This window comes from Bacillus rossius, chromosome 12 (assembly GCF_032445375.1).
Source record: "Bacillus rossius redtenbacheri isolate Brsri chromosome 12, Brsri_v3, whole genome shotgun sequence".
Lineage (NCBI taxonomy): Eukaryota > Metazoa > Arthropoda > Insecta > Phasmatodea > Bacillidae > Bacillus > Bacillus rossius.
Window position 1 is genome coordinate 3,240,144 of NC_086339.1, and position 16,759 is coordinate 3,256,902.

Sequence of the window (16,759 nt, forward strand, 5' to 3'; positions counted from 1 at the left end):
GTCTGAAGTGGCTCGGCTTCCGGGTTGTAGCCACCTACAGTCGGTAACTGCTCCCTGATGATGGCGACTGCAATGTCGACCGAAACGTCGGGTGAATTATTCGCCAAGGACGCGGCTACAACCCAGAAGCCAAGCTACTTATATCATTATATTTGTATTATGAAGATTGTTTTTGGACTTTATATATATAAACATACACACACATGCATACATATACACACCCATATATTGACGGTGTTATGTAAAAATGGTTCAACCCACAAACATTTTCAACTGAGTAAATTGAGCTCAAAGTTGAACACACAATAACCGGTATTGTGGCAGTGCGTTGAATGTTTGGTTGCAAGATGGCATAGTAGCAAGGAATGTCGGTTAAAAAAAAATTATCTCAATTAATAGTGTCATTTTACCTACACAATTATTTCAATAACTTTTTTTTCCTTTTATTGGTTAACTCATTCGTGCATAACACCATCCATATATAAGTATTAACCAGTATTATTTCGACCTAATTTTCTTTCAAACAGCTTAACTACAGTCGTTACTAAAAGCAGGTTGGAACAGCCATGTCGGTATGTGAAAATTAAAAAAAAAAAAAAAACGGGGGGGGGGGGGGGGGGGGCGGAAGAGGCTTCACGTGTGACGGCTAATGTTCCGTCAGTAATCTCAGCTCGGATCAGAGAGCAGCTTGCGAGGACCGCCGTCCATCAGCGCAGCGCTAGTGTCGCGCGCATCCCGTCAACACCTTCATCCCCGTCGCTGCAGTTCTCGGAGCGGGCTCATCTGTGTCGTATATTTCCCTGAGACATTTGACTGGCTTACACGACTCACTCACGCCCTAACAGAACACGCTCTCGCAAGCCGCTTCGATGTCGAAACACGCGACAGATGTTCATAGCGGCCTGAGCTCGTCCTCTGGCTGATAACGAGACGGTCTGATAACAGCGAACATTATTTGTGACCGGGGAAAAAAAATTAATTTGTACACTTCAATTCGAATTTAGTTTATAACTTTCAAACTAATAAAATAAATGAAAAGCTGTTAAAATTTATAATAAAAAAACCTAACACGGATATCTTATTTTAGATAAATCAAAAACCTTAACTGCCTGTAGAGTAGAACAATGATTCCAGAAATAGTTCGGATTGCCCAAACTAAAAATTCATGGCTTGGATATGTGTTGATCTTTTCCTTTCTCGTACCCCGTGTGGGTTTTTCGAACATATATATTTTGCTTTCTCTTTCACAGTTGTTTTTTTGAACACTATCTTGTTTACTTAAAGTAAAAATAATAATAATAATAATTCGTTCAGCTGCCTTGATTTGCAGAGGAAAATTTTATACGGGTAAAAAAACAAACACGTCTCTCGAGTGAGAGAGGCAGGAGTATCACAGTACAACTCGCTGAAGCCAGCCAATCACGTGACTGCGATGCCTTGCTACTCGCGCTGTGTGGAAGGGGGGGGGGGGGGGCGAGTCCTGGTTAGCGATGGGCATCACGTTCAACAACACGTTAAATTTTTTTTTGACGTGATAACGTCTTATAAATCGATGAACGCCGGATGCACGCACGAAAAATTGTCACGTTCCGCCTGAGCCTAGCGTGCAAGAACCGGGCCCCAACCACCGTGCGAGATAAATCTTCTATAATATCAAACAGTTTAAGGCGTGATTTTTAACTAATTGTTTGTGAATATTTTTAAACAAATTATTTAAATTAAATTTGCAAAAAACTGTAAATAATATTTGAAAATTAAAAATTATGCGATTTTTCATCAATGTTTTCTTATGACATTATGGCGTCAAATTATCGTCCGTAAACCGACTTGACAGACAACCCCCCCCCCCCCTAACCTAACTAAAACTAAGTGTATTTTGGAAGGGTCCGGGTTAGGGAGGGACCTAGGTGCGTCTCAGGCCGAAGCCTATACGCCTAGTCATGCTGGGATTAGCCATGCAGGGAGAGGGAGCATGCACCGTGTGCTAGGAGGGGGATTGGCCAGCCATGGCAACGATTGGCGCCATGACTAACTCCCCTCACTCTTAGATCTAGACTATAACTAGAGATAGGTTGGGCCCAGGTAAAACCTGCATAGACACATGGAAAAACCTGGGCACATTCATGCGGGATGCAAATTGGCATGCATTACGTGTAGGAATTTACAGGAGACAGAGGATGGTCTGGATGAAGTGTTGGACAGAGTAGAAAAGAGTCTACCATGCGGGGGTTGGGCACTTGGACTCGTGGTCCGCTTTGAATTTTATTTGTATCTGGGATATTTGACCAGGGACGCAAGCGCCCCTGGTGGTGAGTGGTTTCCTACGGAAAAAGACCCGAACTCACCCGAGTCATCCCGATCGTTCGCTCGTCACGGTGTTCGACCGGATATCCGGATATCCGGCGTCAAGGTTGGCCCGGATATCCGCCATCCCGGCCGAACAGCTGTCCGTTTCATCAAATAGCAACAACTTTTCATAAAATCCCAGGTATTATTAATTTAATTAAAATAATTTAGGTTTTCTTGTTTTTGTTTGTTTTTTCTCTCAGCAGACCGCTAATGACTGTGAACTCAACTCGCCCGTGGTGTCGGTTGCAGAGCCGCTGCTAATTGCTTTTACAACGTTGACCCCGTTGATGGCGGGCTTAGCTCGCCCCATATGGCGCTCCGCCCCTCCACGCTACACCCCGCGGTGAATCATGGCGCGACTGACAACCGACCCCCTGCTGTGGCGGAGCTACTAGAGTGTTGGGGGAGCTGAATTGTTGCCTCTTGGATGGGCAGCCCTTCAGGATTTTTCTGACAGTGGTTAGTTTAGGTTAGTTTATGTTAGGTTAGGTTAGGTCACTTTACAAACTAACCACTGTCAGACAAATCCTGAAGGGCTGCCCATCCAAGGGGCAACAATTCAGACAACCTTTCAAAAACATTACTGTCAGAAAAATTTTGAAGGGCTGCCATTCCAAGGGGCAACAATTCAGACAACCATTCAAAAACACCACAATCAGAAAATTCCTGAAGGGCTGCCCTTCCAAGGGGCAACAATTCAGACAACCTTTCAAAAACACCACTGTTAAAAATATCCTGATGGGCTGTCCTTCCAAGGGGCAAGTTTTCAGGATTATTTAAACACTTAAATAAACATGTTTTCAGAAATTGGATGGGATGCTCTTCCAGTCGCTGTACAAACAAACCATTGCTAGAAAAATCCTGAAGGGCTGCCCTTCCAAGGGGCAGCATTTTAGTCGCCCCAGAGTGTTAAGGGTGTTACACACCTGTCATATATATGTGCATTGATAGTCAATGTAACGTAAAAAAAAGGGGGCGGGGTGTTTGTCTGTTTAGTCGGTTTACGGACGATAATTTCACGTGATAACGTGAGCGGAAGAGAGATAGATGCGTCACAAGCCGAACGCTTTAGGCCGATCGTGCCTCTCTATCGCTTGTTCCGCGCTCTCGCTTGCACGCTCGGCTCAGGCGGAACGTGACAATGAGTCATGCTTTGTCGTGCGTGCAGCCGGCGTTCATCGATTTATAAGACGTTATCACGTCAAAAAAGTTCTTTTTAAAAACAAACTTTAATTAAAGTGTACTAAAAGTTAAAAAAAAAAACTAACTAGTCGAATAAGTTTTCTATAAAAGTTGTATTAAAATTAAATTAAGCAATTTTTAAACAAATTTCTAAAAAAATTCCCGATTTTTTTATAATAATAACAGTAAATGTAAATAGGGGCTGCCGGATGCCAATCGTCAGGTATCGGCCATGTTCGCGCGCGTCAACCTCTAGTGGTTTATGATCAGGACCTCGGCGGCCATTTTAGATGACTCCACTCCCGCCATCTTGGAATCCACAAATTTTGAAATTCTGTAATTATTTAGCTAGAAATTCGGAAGAAATCCCAAAAGTCATAAAAAATAATTACTTATTAATTAACTGTTGTTTGAATTCATTTCTGTCCTCGGTTCAATTCCCGGCGAGGATAACCAAATAATTTATTTATAAAGAAATAAAAAAATCTTAATTTAACTTTAAATAAATTTTTAATACAAAATTGTTTACGTCACATCAGCCATTTTGGATTATAGAAACGTTACACTTTTGATTACTCCCGCCATCTTAAAAATCCGTAAATATTTATGCTTGAAAATTGGTAAGCCATAACTGAGTAAGCCACCAAGCCAATGATTCGCAATAATTTAAAATGAAAACAGAATATTCATTGTGAGGAATGAGTTGTATTTTAAAGGCTTAGAATATCAACAGAAGAAAAAAAAATACTCGAAAACATGTCGTTTATTCTTACGTAAGGTGAACGAGTCATCAAAAAAGTCTTGAGGACATACAATTGAAAAACGGGAAATTTTGATTTTGAAGTCCCATTGATTGCACAGTCTCGGTGCCTCAAGGCTACGCATAAGCAAAACCGGGACGCCAATCTTCAGCTTCATTTTGATGTGAAGGCAGGTAACCCCTAGGCAAGACGTGACGGACGCACCAAACGAGAGCGCGTTATGAATTTAGTCCAACGCCATCCATCGGCGAAGTTCTCAACTATTATTAACGCATTGAGTTAGCTTCGCTAAGCGGATGGGTATTCGCCAAGGAGAAGGACGGGAAGTTGCCAGGCCTTACTATACGACCGTGTGGCGGACGTAAATTACCAAAAAGCCACTGTTTTAGGGTCTGAGACTCGACTCCTAAATTAAAACTGAATTTACCTTTTTATTTTTTGACGTGATAACGTCTTATAAATCGACGAACGCCGGCTGCACGCACGAAAAAAAAAATTGTCACGTTCCGCCTGAGCCGAGCGTGCAAGAACCGGCCCCAACCAACGTGCGGGAAAATCTTCTATAATACCAAACAGGTTAAGGCGGGGATTTTTTTAACTAATAATTGTTCGTGATCATATTTAAATAAATTATTTAAAATTAAATTTGCAAAAAAAACTGTAAATAATATTTGAAAATTAAAAAAAAAAGTATGCAATTTTTCATCAATATTTTCTTAAGATGTTATCACGTAAAAAAATTATCGTCCGTAAACCGACTTTACAGTCAAACCCCCCCCCCCCTTTTTTTTCCCCCCCCCAGCCACTTAGGGACGGAATTTCATAACTACACGTGGTCTGCGTCACTCCCCGGCCCGCAATGTAAACATCTCGCAACGCGCCTGACGAGGGACGCGCGCGTGCGATCCCGCTGCGTCACGCCTCCCGGGGGCGTGGAGGGGGGCGGAGTCCCGGGTCCGAGGACTGCCCCGCGGGCAGAGGTCTCTGTCGGCGCGTGCGGGGTCAGGGTGTTCCCGGGCCTCCACGTGCGACCCGGGGTTATCGCGCGGCGCTCTCTTTCGGCGGCCGGACCTGTCGACAGCACCGCGCTCTAGCGGTCGCTTGTCCAACAAAACAAAACAAAAAACTGTCGGAAGAAAAAATTCGATAAGTATTTAAATAAAGTATTATTAATTTAAAAAAAAATATTTTCACCAGCATTATATCCACGATGATGAAATGATTAATTTGATATAGCCTATAATAACTAGAGACCTGAAATATTCGCTGGTTCATTTCGTGTTATGCTAAAATTCAAATAGTTATACCTTAGTGCTGCTTCAGTCATTGGTTCACTGTTAATCTGGAGGACTGAGGGCCAATTAGAGACCCTCACTCATAGAAGTGTCGAATCACAGGCCACCCAGTCGAGACGACTGACAAGTCAGCAGCCAATGAACAGTTGGTATTTGCCCGTGTGTGTAGAGGATATTGGAGTCTATCCTGGAGGTCATTGAACCCGCGGAATTTTCCGGTCTCTAATAATAACATATATGAGTCCACCTTTTAAATATAATAAGGACTAATTTTTTCTACTGTGTAGTGATTAAGTCTGTAAATAAATTGAAATGTCTTTAAAAAAATTGTATGTTTTGAAGAAAAAATGGCGGCCACAACCTGTTATCAGGAGAAAAATGGCTGAGGTTAAATAAAAAAAATTGTGGATTTATAGTATATTTTTTTGTCTATAAGATTCATAACAACATTGGAAGGAAATAAAAACTTGACCTTACATGCATACATACACTGACATACTTTAGGAACATACACCAGAAACAAGATGGTGACATCCACCAGATGAAATCAAGATGGTGGCACCCAGTAAACGATAACTAAATGGCTGCCTCCAGCAGACACTGACGGTTTCATCGTTACGTAAAGTACAACGCCTGGGATTAGTGTGTTTGATGATATATTAACGGATAGTTCAACGCAAAGGATTGGGGCATTCGATGTTGTCATTGTAACGAAAAGTGCAAAACACATGAGTAAGGTGCTAGATGATGTAATCGCAACTAAAAACGAAACACATAGGAGTGGGGTGCTCGATGATGATGCCATCGTAAAAAAAATGAAATACAAGGAAGTGGGGGTGCTCGATTCCGTGTGGAAAGCTAAGGACAACAAAATGGTGGTTGTAACATCATTATTAAAAATGGCGGAATGGTCTAGAAAACAAAATGGCCGAGTCCAAGATGGCCGTCGGGGTCTGAGGTCAAGGTCAAGGTCATCCAAGATGGTTGCCGGAAGTGACGTAATACAAGCTGGCTGCCGTTGCTCCCTAAATCAGACCCTGAATAAATTGGCTAAATGACAGATATGGGGATTTACAGGCTAAACTAGCACTCTAGCACTCTAGCACTCTAGCACTCTAGCACTCTAGCACTCTAGCACTCTAGCACTCTAGCACTCTAGCACTCTAGCACTCTAGCACTCTAGCACTCTAGCACTCTAGCACTCTAGCACTCTAGCACTCTAGCACTCTAGCACTCTAGCACTCTAGCACTCTAGCACTCTAGCACTCTAGCACTCTAGCACTCTAGCACTCTAGCACTCTAGCACTCTAGCACTCTAGCACTCTAGCACTCTAGCACTCTAGCACTCTAGCACTCTAGCACTCTAGCACTCTAGCACTCTAGCACTCTAGCACTCTAGCACTCTAGCACTCTAGCACTCTAGCACTCTACAAAAGAGCAAGGCCCCTCCCTGGGGGAGCTTGCACCTCTGGATTATTTTTTTGGGGGAAAAAAAGGGAAATATTTTTTTTCGAAAGGGAAATTTTCTCTCAAAACAAGGGAAATTTACCCTTGAGATAAGGTAATTTAGGTGAAAAATGAGGTCTTTTGAGGTTTTTTTGCCTCCGTAAGTGACGTAATCCATGATGGCCGCTGCGGATCCCCGGATCCCCAGCCAGGAGCCATTGTCCCAGGACGAACTATATTTACCTGCTGCGCTGCCATCTGGCGCGAACCAAAATCCATAGAGACAAAGGGAAATGTTATAGTATTATAGTTGCCACTAGCCGACTACTCTCGACCACACAGGCCGAAGACGTAGAGAGAGGAATCGTCCATCTGTCTCCAGTAAGAAACCATCCCAGCATTTTCCCGTGCGACACATCGCTCCACATTAGTGGCCCGAGTCACATACTGCTAGTAAGAAAACCACAGATGTCACAAGTCGCACGGGTGTGCAAAATAGTTTAATGTGACTCGAAACCAGTGTTAATCACGTTGAGAGAATGGAACAGAATCAACCATCGCAAATCAACCACATAAGCGTGGCGCACTAGTGTCCAAAGCCAACAGTTTTGGTTGGTTTTTTGCATTGTAGATGAAAGCTTGATTCGACGATAATTTACACCAAACAGACCCAATCAACTGTGAAGTAAGACACATAACGCGTGAAGTTATGTGACCGATATAAATATATCTGATTAAAATCATTAACAACGAAGACAAAGTGCACCCTACTATACAAACAGACAGGCACTCAATTTGTACACTTGAAGAATAACAGTAGCTTGACATAACCTAAAAATTTCCGCTGTTTGTAATAATTTTGGTTGTATTCACGCAGCTGATGATCTAATCAACAGATGATAAGCTCTGTATGGAACCTGGGTGAGGGCTGGATGTTTCTCCGCGCGTGTGACCCCGGTGTGACCCGGGCAGTCGTCGACCAATCAGGGACGAGGTCTCGCCGCGGGGAGGGTATATATCGGCGGGGCGGCGGGGTCCCGGCACTGCTGGGACCTGAACTCCGAGACTAGACATGGCCGTCATCGCTCCTCTCGTGCTGGTGCTGGCGCTGGCAGCCGCAGTGCTCGGCGAGTGCCACAACCCGCCCGCCGTCGACAACCTGGACTCCAGCGAGGTGAGTGACCCCGCCTCTGTTGGCACCACTGGGGCCGCCTCTGTTGGCACCACTGGAGCCGCCTCTGTTGGTACCACTGGGGCCGCCTCTGTTGGCACCACTGGGGCCCTCTGTTGGCACCACTGGGGCCCTCTGTTGGCACCACTGGGGCCCTCTGTTGGCACCACTGGACCCCTCTGTTGGCACCACTGGACCCCTCTGTTGGCACCACTGGGGCCCTCTGTTGGCACCACTGGACCCCTCTGTTGGCACCACTGGACCCCTCTGTTGGCACCACTGGGGCCCTCTGTTGGCACCACTGGGGCTCTCTGTTGGCACCACTGGACCCCTCTGTTGGCACCACTGGACCCCTCTGTTGGCACCACTGGACCCCTCTGTTGGCACCACTGGACCCCTCTGTTGGCACCACTGGACTCCTCTGTTGGCACCACTGGGGCCGCCTCTGTTGGCACCACTGGGGCCGCCTCTGTTGGCACCACTGGGGCCGCCTCTGTTGGCACCACTGGGGCCCTCTGTTGGCACCACTGGACCCCTCTGTTGGCACCACTGGACCCCTCTGTTGGCACCACTGGGGCCCTCTGTTGGCACCACTGGGGCCCTCTGTTGGCACCACTGGACCCCTCTGTTGGCACCACTGGACCCCTCTGTTGGCACCACTGGGGCCGCCTCTGTTGGCACCACTGGAGCCGCCTCTGTTGGTACCACTGGGGCCGCCTCTGTTGGCACCACTGGGGCCCTCTGTTGGCACCACTGGGGCCCTCTGTTGGCACCACTGGACCCCTCTGTTGGCACCACTGGACCCCTCTGTTGGCACCACTGGGGCCCTCTGTTGGCACCACTGGACCCCTCTGTTGGCACCACTGGACCCCTCTGTTGGCACCACTGGGGCCCTCTGTTGGCACCACTGGGGCTCTCTGTTGGCACCACTGGACCCCTCTGTTGGCACCACTGGACCCCTCTGTTGGCACCACTGGACCCCTCTGTTGGCACCACTGGACCCCTCTGTTGGCACCACTGGACCCCTCTGTTGGCACCACTGGGGCCGCCTCTGTTGGCACCACTGGGGCCGCCTCTGTTGGCACCACTGGGGCCGCCTCTGTTGGCACCACTGGGGCCCTCTGTTGGCACCACTGGACCCCTCTGTTGGCACCACTGGACCCCTCTGTTGGCACCACTGGGGCCCTCTGTTGGCACCACTGGGGCCCTCTGTTGGCACCACTGGACCCCTCTGTTGGCACCACTGGACCCCTCTGTTGGCACCACTGGGGCCCTCTGTTGGCACCACTGGACCCCTCTGTTGGCACCACTGGACCCCTCTGTTGGCACCACTGGGGCCCTCTGTTGGCACCACTGGGGCTCTCTGTTGGCACCACTGGACCCCTCTGTTGGCACCACTGGACCCCTCTGTTGGCACCACTGGACCCCTCTGTTGGCACCACTGGACCCCTCTGTTGGCACCACTGGGGCCGCCTCTGTTGGCACCACTGGGGCCGCCTCTGTTGCCACCACTGGGGCCCTCTGTTGGCACCACTGGGGCCTCTTCTTTTGGTATTTATGAGGCCACGTCTTTTGAAATTACCAAGGCAACGTCTGCTGCCAGTTATTTCTTGACGTGTAACAATTTTTTAGAATTTGACATTCTGGTTAATGCACGAAGGAAATTACATTTAAGAGCAAGGTTAGGGCTTTTTATAGTGCAGATGCTAGTTAATAACATAGTAGTCCATATATTTAAAACAAATTTACGAGTATGTGTTATTTGATGACCAAATACAGATCACAATTTGTATTGTTCCTTCTCATGTTTAACAAGTCACTGCATTCCTTAAATCCCCTCTCAAATCTCTAAAAGTCTCCCACGAAGCATTGCTTGATTGTTTTTTTTTTTGTTCAGCAATTCTTCGATAACCATAGCTTGTTTAAATTTTATTTTTATTATTTAAATGCAAATCACACTGTTGATCTATTTGGAGTTAAAATTACCACAGTTGTATAGTTGTAATAGATCACTTGGTAATTATTTGTAAGTATATAAATATTTATTTGACGTTTTTGAAAACAAATTACTACCGAAAGTAAAGGCTCAAAAAGGACCATTGGACAATGTCAATAAGAACGGACATCTCTGGTACACATATCCGAGCTGCACTTGGCAACAGGAGGACGTAGCGAGGCTGACGTGTGTCCTGTCCTTGCACCAGATCCTTGGCACGTGGAAAGCCATCGCCTGGCCCAAGAAGTACAACGGCAAGTACAAGTGCGGCAACCAGACCTTGGAGCGCAGCGGTGACGTCATCAACTACGTAATCCACCAGTACAACGTCACGTAAGTGTGCTCGGTGCCACCACACCACCAAATACTTTTTAAAACCATATTAATTCAAACGGCATTCATTTGCCATACAAAATATTTGCTGGGAGAAATACAAATGTTTCTTAGAAACCTGTAACAGCTAAGTACTAATAATCCTTAATCGTTCTCAAAGCTCATCATGAAGATGAGTGATGTAGAGTCTGTTTCAATGGTGTTGCTAAAGATGACATAAAATAGGTAAATCTGTATATATCGTCACGCAACTTTAATTTGTGTAATTTTTTTTAATAGGAAAAATTTTCCTTAATAATTTAACTGCTAATAAATACCCGTACACAAATTACCTATATACTTTATGATGATATATGTGACTCTTCACAGATGTACGCAGTGCAGTGTTGTAAAGTGTTGTCTGGTCGCAGCGCCGGCGCCTGGGAGACCAGTCACGGACACATCAGCGAGACCGGACACTCCGGGCGGTATCACGGAGAGAGAGTCGGTCTGGACAACAGTGAGTGTCTGTCTCGCCACACAGTACTACACGCTGTATTTACTAGCGGTGTCTCTAGCCGCAACTCTGCAGGGGAGTCGTTCATGTTCTGCAAGTTACATCTAACACGTGGATGGACAGTGTTACTTCTAACATCCTACTGATCGTCCTTATCTCTCTTGTAGTTTCATTCAAGGAATGTTTTCGCTGTCTATGAGACTTAAAGGTAGGGTCTCATCCGCGATGTTGATGTTTAGATTCAATTTTATTGTCATTACTAAATAGCCTAGGGCTTTTTTTCCGTATACTTACAACTTCATTTCTCGTGTAATTGATTCTTGATCACAAATATTATTACCCTTTTTTTACTACAATTTTAGTATGGAAGCAAAAGGACCTTAAAGTTTTGTTTATATATTATTATCACTTGTACGTTTTTGTGTACCAATTATGTCACAATTTGTAAATATCTCTTTAGATCACTAGTACCAGGATAATAATTGCAAGACAGTTTTAGTGTTAAATTTACACATAAAGCCCTTACCTAATAGAAATGAAGAGAAAAAGGACAAAATAGAAAAGGAAGGTGAGACTCCGAATCAAACCATAGTTAATAAAAAAAGAATGACCGCTCCTCACTATCATGCTCATGTACCTCAGTCGTGCAGTTATCAATGGAATAAATGTTTGATGAAGTCCTCGTTCACTTCAGTTGTCTACACGACCGACTGAAGTAGATAGTAGTTATCAGTTGGTGTCATGTTTCCAGATGTGAACTGGGACGTGGTCGGCATCTCCCCGGGCAAGTGGCTGGTCTACCACCAGTGCCGCGTGGACATCGGCAGCGGTGAGTGGCCTGCAGGCTGGCACAAGCCAAGCCAAGTCAAGCCAAGCCAAGCCAAGCTCTGGCAAACAGCTGAAGCTCCATAAACGTCCTCAATTCAAGCCAAAGGCAAACCTTCACTGTGATATTGACCTACTCTTTGCTCATATATTCTTCATTCAAACTTGGCCCTTTTTTCCTCTCTTCTCACTTGTCACGGTTATTTTAATTGGTCCTTTTGTATATAAAAAAAACAGTTAAAATAAGAAATTTATATATTTCACTTTATTACACGTGCTAGTTTGGCTAACCTGTAAATAATAACTTTGTGATTTTACGTCAGACACGCAATTCCAGTGAAACACTGGACTTACAAGCTTTGGCTTATGGACAGAAATTTTAGGTGAAATGGTTTATAGCTTGATCAATTTAATGTATTAAAACAAATATATATTACTCATCAAATATCTGTATAACTGCTGGTATGGGTGCGCAAATCTATAACTTATTAATTAAGTTCGCAGGCTTTCACGGCCATTATCTGCATTTTCTTGGCTTCTGGGCGTAGGCCGTGTCATGTAATTGTCTTGCGACTCGCAAGACAACATCATGACCTGGCCTGCACCCATAAACCAAGAAAATGCTGTAACCTATTTACTGACAAACACAGATGTGTAATATTCATTTTGGTGATGTTCGTGTAACCTTACAACGGGGTGTTGAGGTCCAGCTGATGTGAGACCTTCACCTCGTAGACGTGGCGTGGTTCCTCAGTGGCGCCGCGCAGGGACCACAGACGCGCTGTCCGGAGAACTGCGACACCGCAGCAGCAGGTGCTGACGCGTGGTTGTGGTTGTGGTTGTGGTTGCAGAGATCGCCATCGCGCTGTACAAGGACGGAGTGACCTTGACCCCCGAGGAGAAGGCCGCCGCCATCGCTGCCCTGCCGGGCCCTGCTGACCTGTACTCCGAGTGCCCGGAGTAGACGCGACGACCACTGCCTCTTTCTTCCTGCACTCGCTCTGTTCGCGTGGATAATAAAGTCTGAGTTCACCCACACGCTGTGTTATTGCACCCTCGGCGCCACGAGGTGAAGACCTTCGTCCCCTCCTGGTCCTAGTTCCCGAGAGCGCGCGACCGAGAAGCGAACAGCGCTGGAATCGATTCCCGATCCAACTTTCGTAATTAGACTAGCGATCCTAATTTCGCTTTCATTTGTGAATATTCAAAATCTTTTAAAAAAATTAATTTTATTTTGATTTCTATTGAAAATATAAATCAAAATTGTTTATATATATATATATATATATATATATATATATATATATATATATATATATATACACACACACACACACACCAATGACGGGATCACCCGCTGGGTTAATCTAAAGATTGCCTGCAAATTTCATCAAAATTGGTCCATCCATTTTGGAGTCCATAGGGAACATACATACACACATCGCTTTATATATAGACTATGTATAAATAGTTAAGAATAATTTAGATTTTTGTTATTCACGCATCGAAATATTACCTTACCGAAACATGGTTCAATCAGTAGGCGACAGTATTAAATCTAACTACTTCAGCGATAATAATCAAACTTTAGAAATTTGACACGGATGGACACAGGTAGTTGTAATCTGTCTGCAGTTAACAAACATAAATTTAAAACCATTTGACCGATGAACAGTTTTGATTACCGATGTGTTGATCATGTCTGGATTAAAATAAAAATACCACAGTCTAAATACTTTAACCTCGGAAATATTATTATATTACCTGTCGTACTTCCGTCTTAATTTAGTCTTCCTATTTTGAAGAATTTACATATGAATTTTGCAAATGCTCAAGCTGATATTCTTATAATGGATGATTGTAATACACCAGTAGTTGATTAGGCAAATACGCATGTTTTTAATATTTCCAATACCACTACAATAAGTTAACAAAATTCACACTCTTCTTTAAGAAACTATAAGACTGCTGACCCCCCTGGTTTGCTTAATGCTATTCAAGGGATTTGTGTCCGATTTCTACAATCTCAATGATATCAATACAATGGTTGACTATTTGAGAGATTTATTTAATTATTATATTAATTATTTATACCTATGTCTGAGAAAACTACATCTAGCTTTCAACATTGATACTCTAAATAACCCGTTAGAAAATTAAAATATAGAAAACTCTTTTATAAATTGTATAAACGTAATAAGAATTTAACATATTATGACCTTTTCTCCCCAAAAGTTAAGAGACTATGTCATTCATTGTTCGTGATAAAAAAATATCGGCTCCAAAAAAAGTTGAAAATAATCCCAAAAAATTATATCGCTGTGTGAAACCTAAGATAAATGGATATGTACACGATTATCTCTGAAGATAGATGGAACTGTTACTAATGAACCATTAATTATTTATGACTTGATAACTTATTTTCTTGCATCTATATTCTCTCTAATAATTTTTCAAATTTTCAAATCCTGATACATCTGAGTTTTTCATTCCTTTATTTAATATTTCAGAGAACCTAGTACTTTTGGATATAACAACCCTATAATCAGCGTTTGCCTTTTTAAAGTTTATTCTATCATAAATAAAGAAATTTTTTATTTTGTTTTAAACATTAACTGGCAAAGAATAATCAGTAATGGAATTAAATCACTGGAATTGTGTATTTATGTTATTTACTAGTTGTAGTTAAAGGTCAACGTGGGTTGTATTTTATTATCGTTTCGAAGCATTCTGATACTCTCAGAAACATCGCATGTTTCTTAAAGTGTCTCTTCTATGCTAGGCAATAACTGCTACCCAACAGCACAAATTATTTAGAGAAAGCGAAGGTAGTGCCAGATATTTAAGTTAAAACTAATGTATTTACATCAAAAAAATTTTAATGTGTACATTTTTGGGTTTTATAAATCTTCATATATTCTAAATATTTTTTATAAATAAACCACATGCTTTAAATTTATTATTTTATAAAAAATAATGCGTACCAATAATATTTTTATGTAGTGCCGAACGAAACAATCAATAAAAACCAGCAAATGAATCATAAGAAATTCAAGTATAAACTAAAATCAAAATACAATGATGTACTTGCACTAAAATGATCACAATGATAAAACAGAACAGTAACTAGTGACCCACACTTCATGGGTCCAACATTACAGTCTATGCACTGAACAGTTCTTGACATATTCACCACACAGAATGAAAACTGTCTTTTTTTACCAGTTGAAATTCTTCCCCCAAATTCCTACTCATAATTAGGTTTAGAGGTTTTTTTCGTGCGTGATAAATTTTATGTACTGCAATTCTCTAACTGGAGTTCTTTGCAACCCCCTTTTTTTCGAATTGATTATATGTTCAGTTGTATTTGCAACAGGCGACACGTCTCTGAGTGAAATTCGTAACATTATTCATTATTAAAAAACGAAATCTTCGCTCGTAATTCATGCCCGCACCAGAGAAATGAAAAACCCGAAAGTGAAATTAGTACTTGGAATAATTTTCGCAGCTGGTACGTATTGTGGATTGTGCTAAGTTGTGCCGTGTGTCTACTATGGCATAGCAAGTTTTAATATTCCCTGCACATGGTGTACCATGGGCCCGTCGCCCGGGTCTCTTAAATCTTGTACCCCATTGGTGGAAGGTTGTGGTACATGGTTTGGCTGTGTTGAACAGTTTACAGAATTTTCGCGTGGAAAAAGTTATTTTTTGTTGGTTATGAAGTGAGAGAACATTTATTCCAAATCTGGAAGATAACTTCGTGAAAATCAACGTTTTTTTTTTATCGAGCTTCCTGAACATCTATGGAATAATTCGCTTGTCCTTATCCATATTGCCACTCAGAAGTTGAGGATCGTGTAACATGGTTGTAGAATATAGGTTATTTAAATATTTTTTGACGTTCATCTGAATTCCCATTGCTTTTGGACGAGTATTACTGAGGTTTATTTTGGTCTTTCAGGAGATCAGGTTGTGCAGAGTTTTTTTTTTCTTTTTTTGGAAGTTCAGCTTATACTTTTTTCAATGCGTTGACAGGAATGTGTTAGAAGAATTTCTGCCAAATAAAGAGCACTAGAAATACTTTAGTTCATGGAGTGGTTTCCAGTGGAGGAAAATTATATCAATTGCCACTTCCAAACGCACATTCAAGTGTATGCATTATACATAAGACCAGAAACATCTTACTCATTTATTCTAAAAACATATTTTTTTTCCTGGAGCTTTGAGTTGTGAGGGGTGGAACGACCTGAATTTAAGTTATTGTATGAACAGTTATGATCACATAAAGCTCTGTTAATGCTTATTGATTACTTTAGTATGTTTGTATCATAATCATTGTAATCAACTCTGAGCTTGTAGGTTTTGTTTAATCAACATATAAAGTTAACATAAATTTAATTATTGTTAATTTTGTTACTCAGTTTTAATAATTATTGTAAATTACTACATTTTTACCTGTCATCTTTATACATCACATAAACGTAATCGAAGATTTTATGTTATGACTTTGATACACATACCGTAGTAATATAGATTAACAAACAGTTGTTCCATGTCTAAATTTCTATTATTAAATAATATTATTGTTTTATACTACTATTTCACTCAGCTTTTAACATACTGGCATCGTTGATGACATGAGTAAATCTTATTGTATGTTCACTAGTGACCATATGAGTATAAACTATTATATATCCTACACTGTACAAACAAACAGGTGGCTCATTTAATTGTGGGGCATTAAATTAGACTGTGTCACGTGTACAAACACGCAGCCTTCAAACCTCTAGTAAATCTTTTTTTATTATCAAAGAAAAGAGATATAAATTAAGATAATTAAAATATTCTTTACGTCACTGAACTTGGACTCTTAGAGACTGAAGTCATAATAACTCGCGAGTATAC

General features: G+C 42.3%; 2 protein-coding genes across 2 annotated transcripts in view; both read left to right on the plus strand.

Annotated features, from left to right (window-relative positions):
* The window catches only part of LOC134537381 (uncharacterized), an 843,397-nt gene that overhangs the window by 619,759 nt on the left and 206,879 nt on the right, over nucleotides 1-16,759 (plus strand). The gene's annotated exons all lie outside the window — the stretch shown is intronic.
* Nucleotides 8,065-12,890, plus strand: LOC134537369 (uncharacterized). Its single transcript, XM_063377726.1, has 5 exons — nucleotides 8,065-8,207; nucleotides 10,409-10,533; nucleotides 10,944-11,032; nucleotides 11,781-11,858; nucleotides 12,706-12,890. Exons 1-5 carry the CDS (start codon nucleotides 8,106-8,108, stop codon nucleotides 12,816-12,818), a joined length of 507 nt encoding a protein of 168 aa, XP_063233796.1. The 5' UTR covers nucleotides 8,065-8,105; the 3' UTR covers nucleotides 12,819-12,890.

Bases quoted from the DNA above. Each gene is read 5' to 3' on its own strand.
- LOC134537369 (XM_063377726.1), top strand. From the start codon at position 8,106: ATGGCCGTCATCGCTCCTCTCGTGCTGGTGCTGGCGCTGGCAGCCGCA. The intron at 11,033-11,780 runs GTGAGTGTCTGT...TCATGTTTCCAG, and splicing joins GAGAGTCGGTCTGGACAACA to ATGTGAACTGGGACGTGGTC. The intron at 11,859-12,705 runs GTGAGTGGCCTG...TTGTGGTTGCAG, and splicing joins CCGCGTGGACATCGGCAGCG to AGATCGCCATCGCGCTGTAC.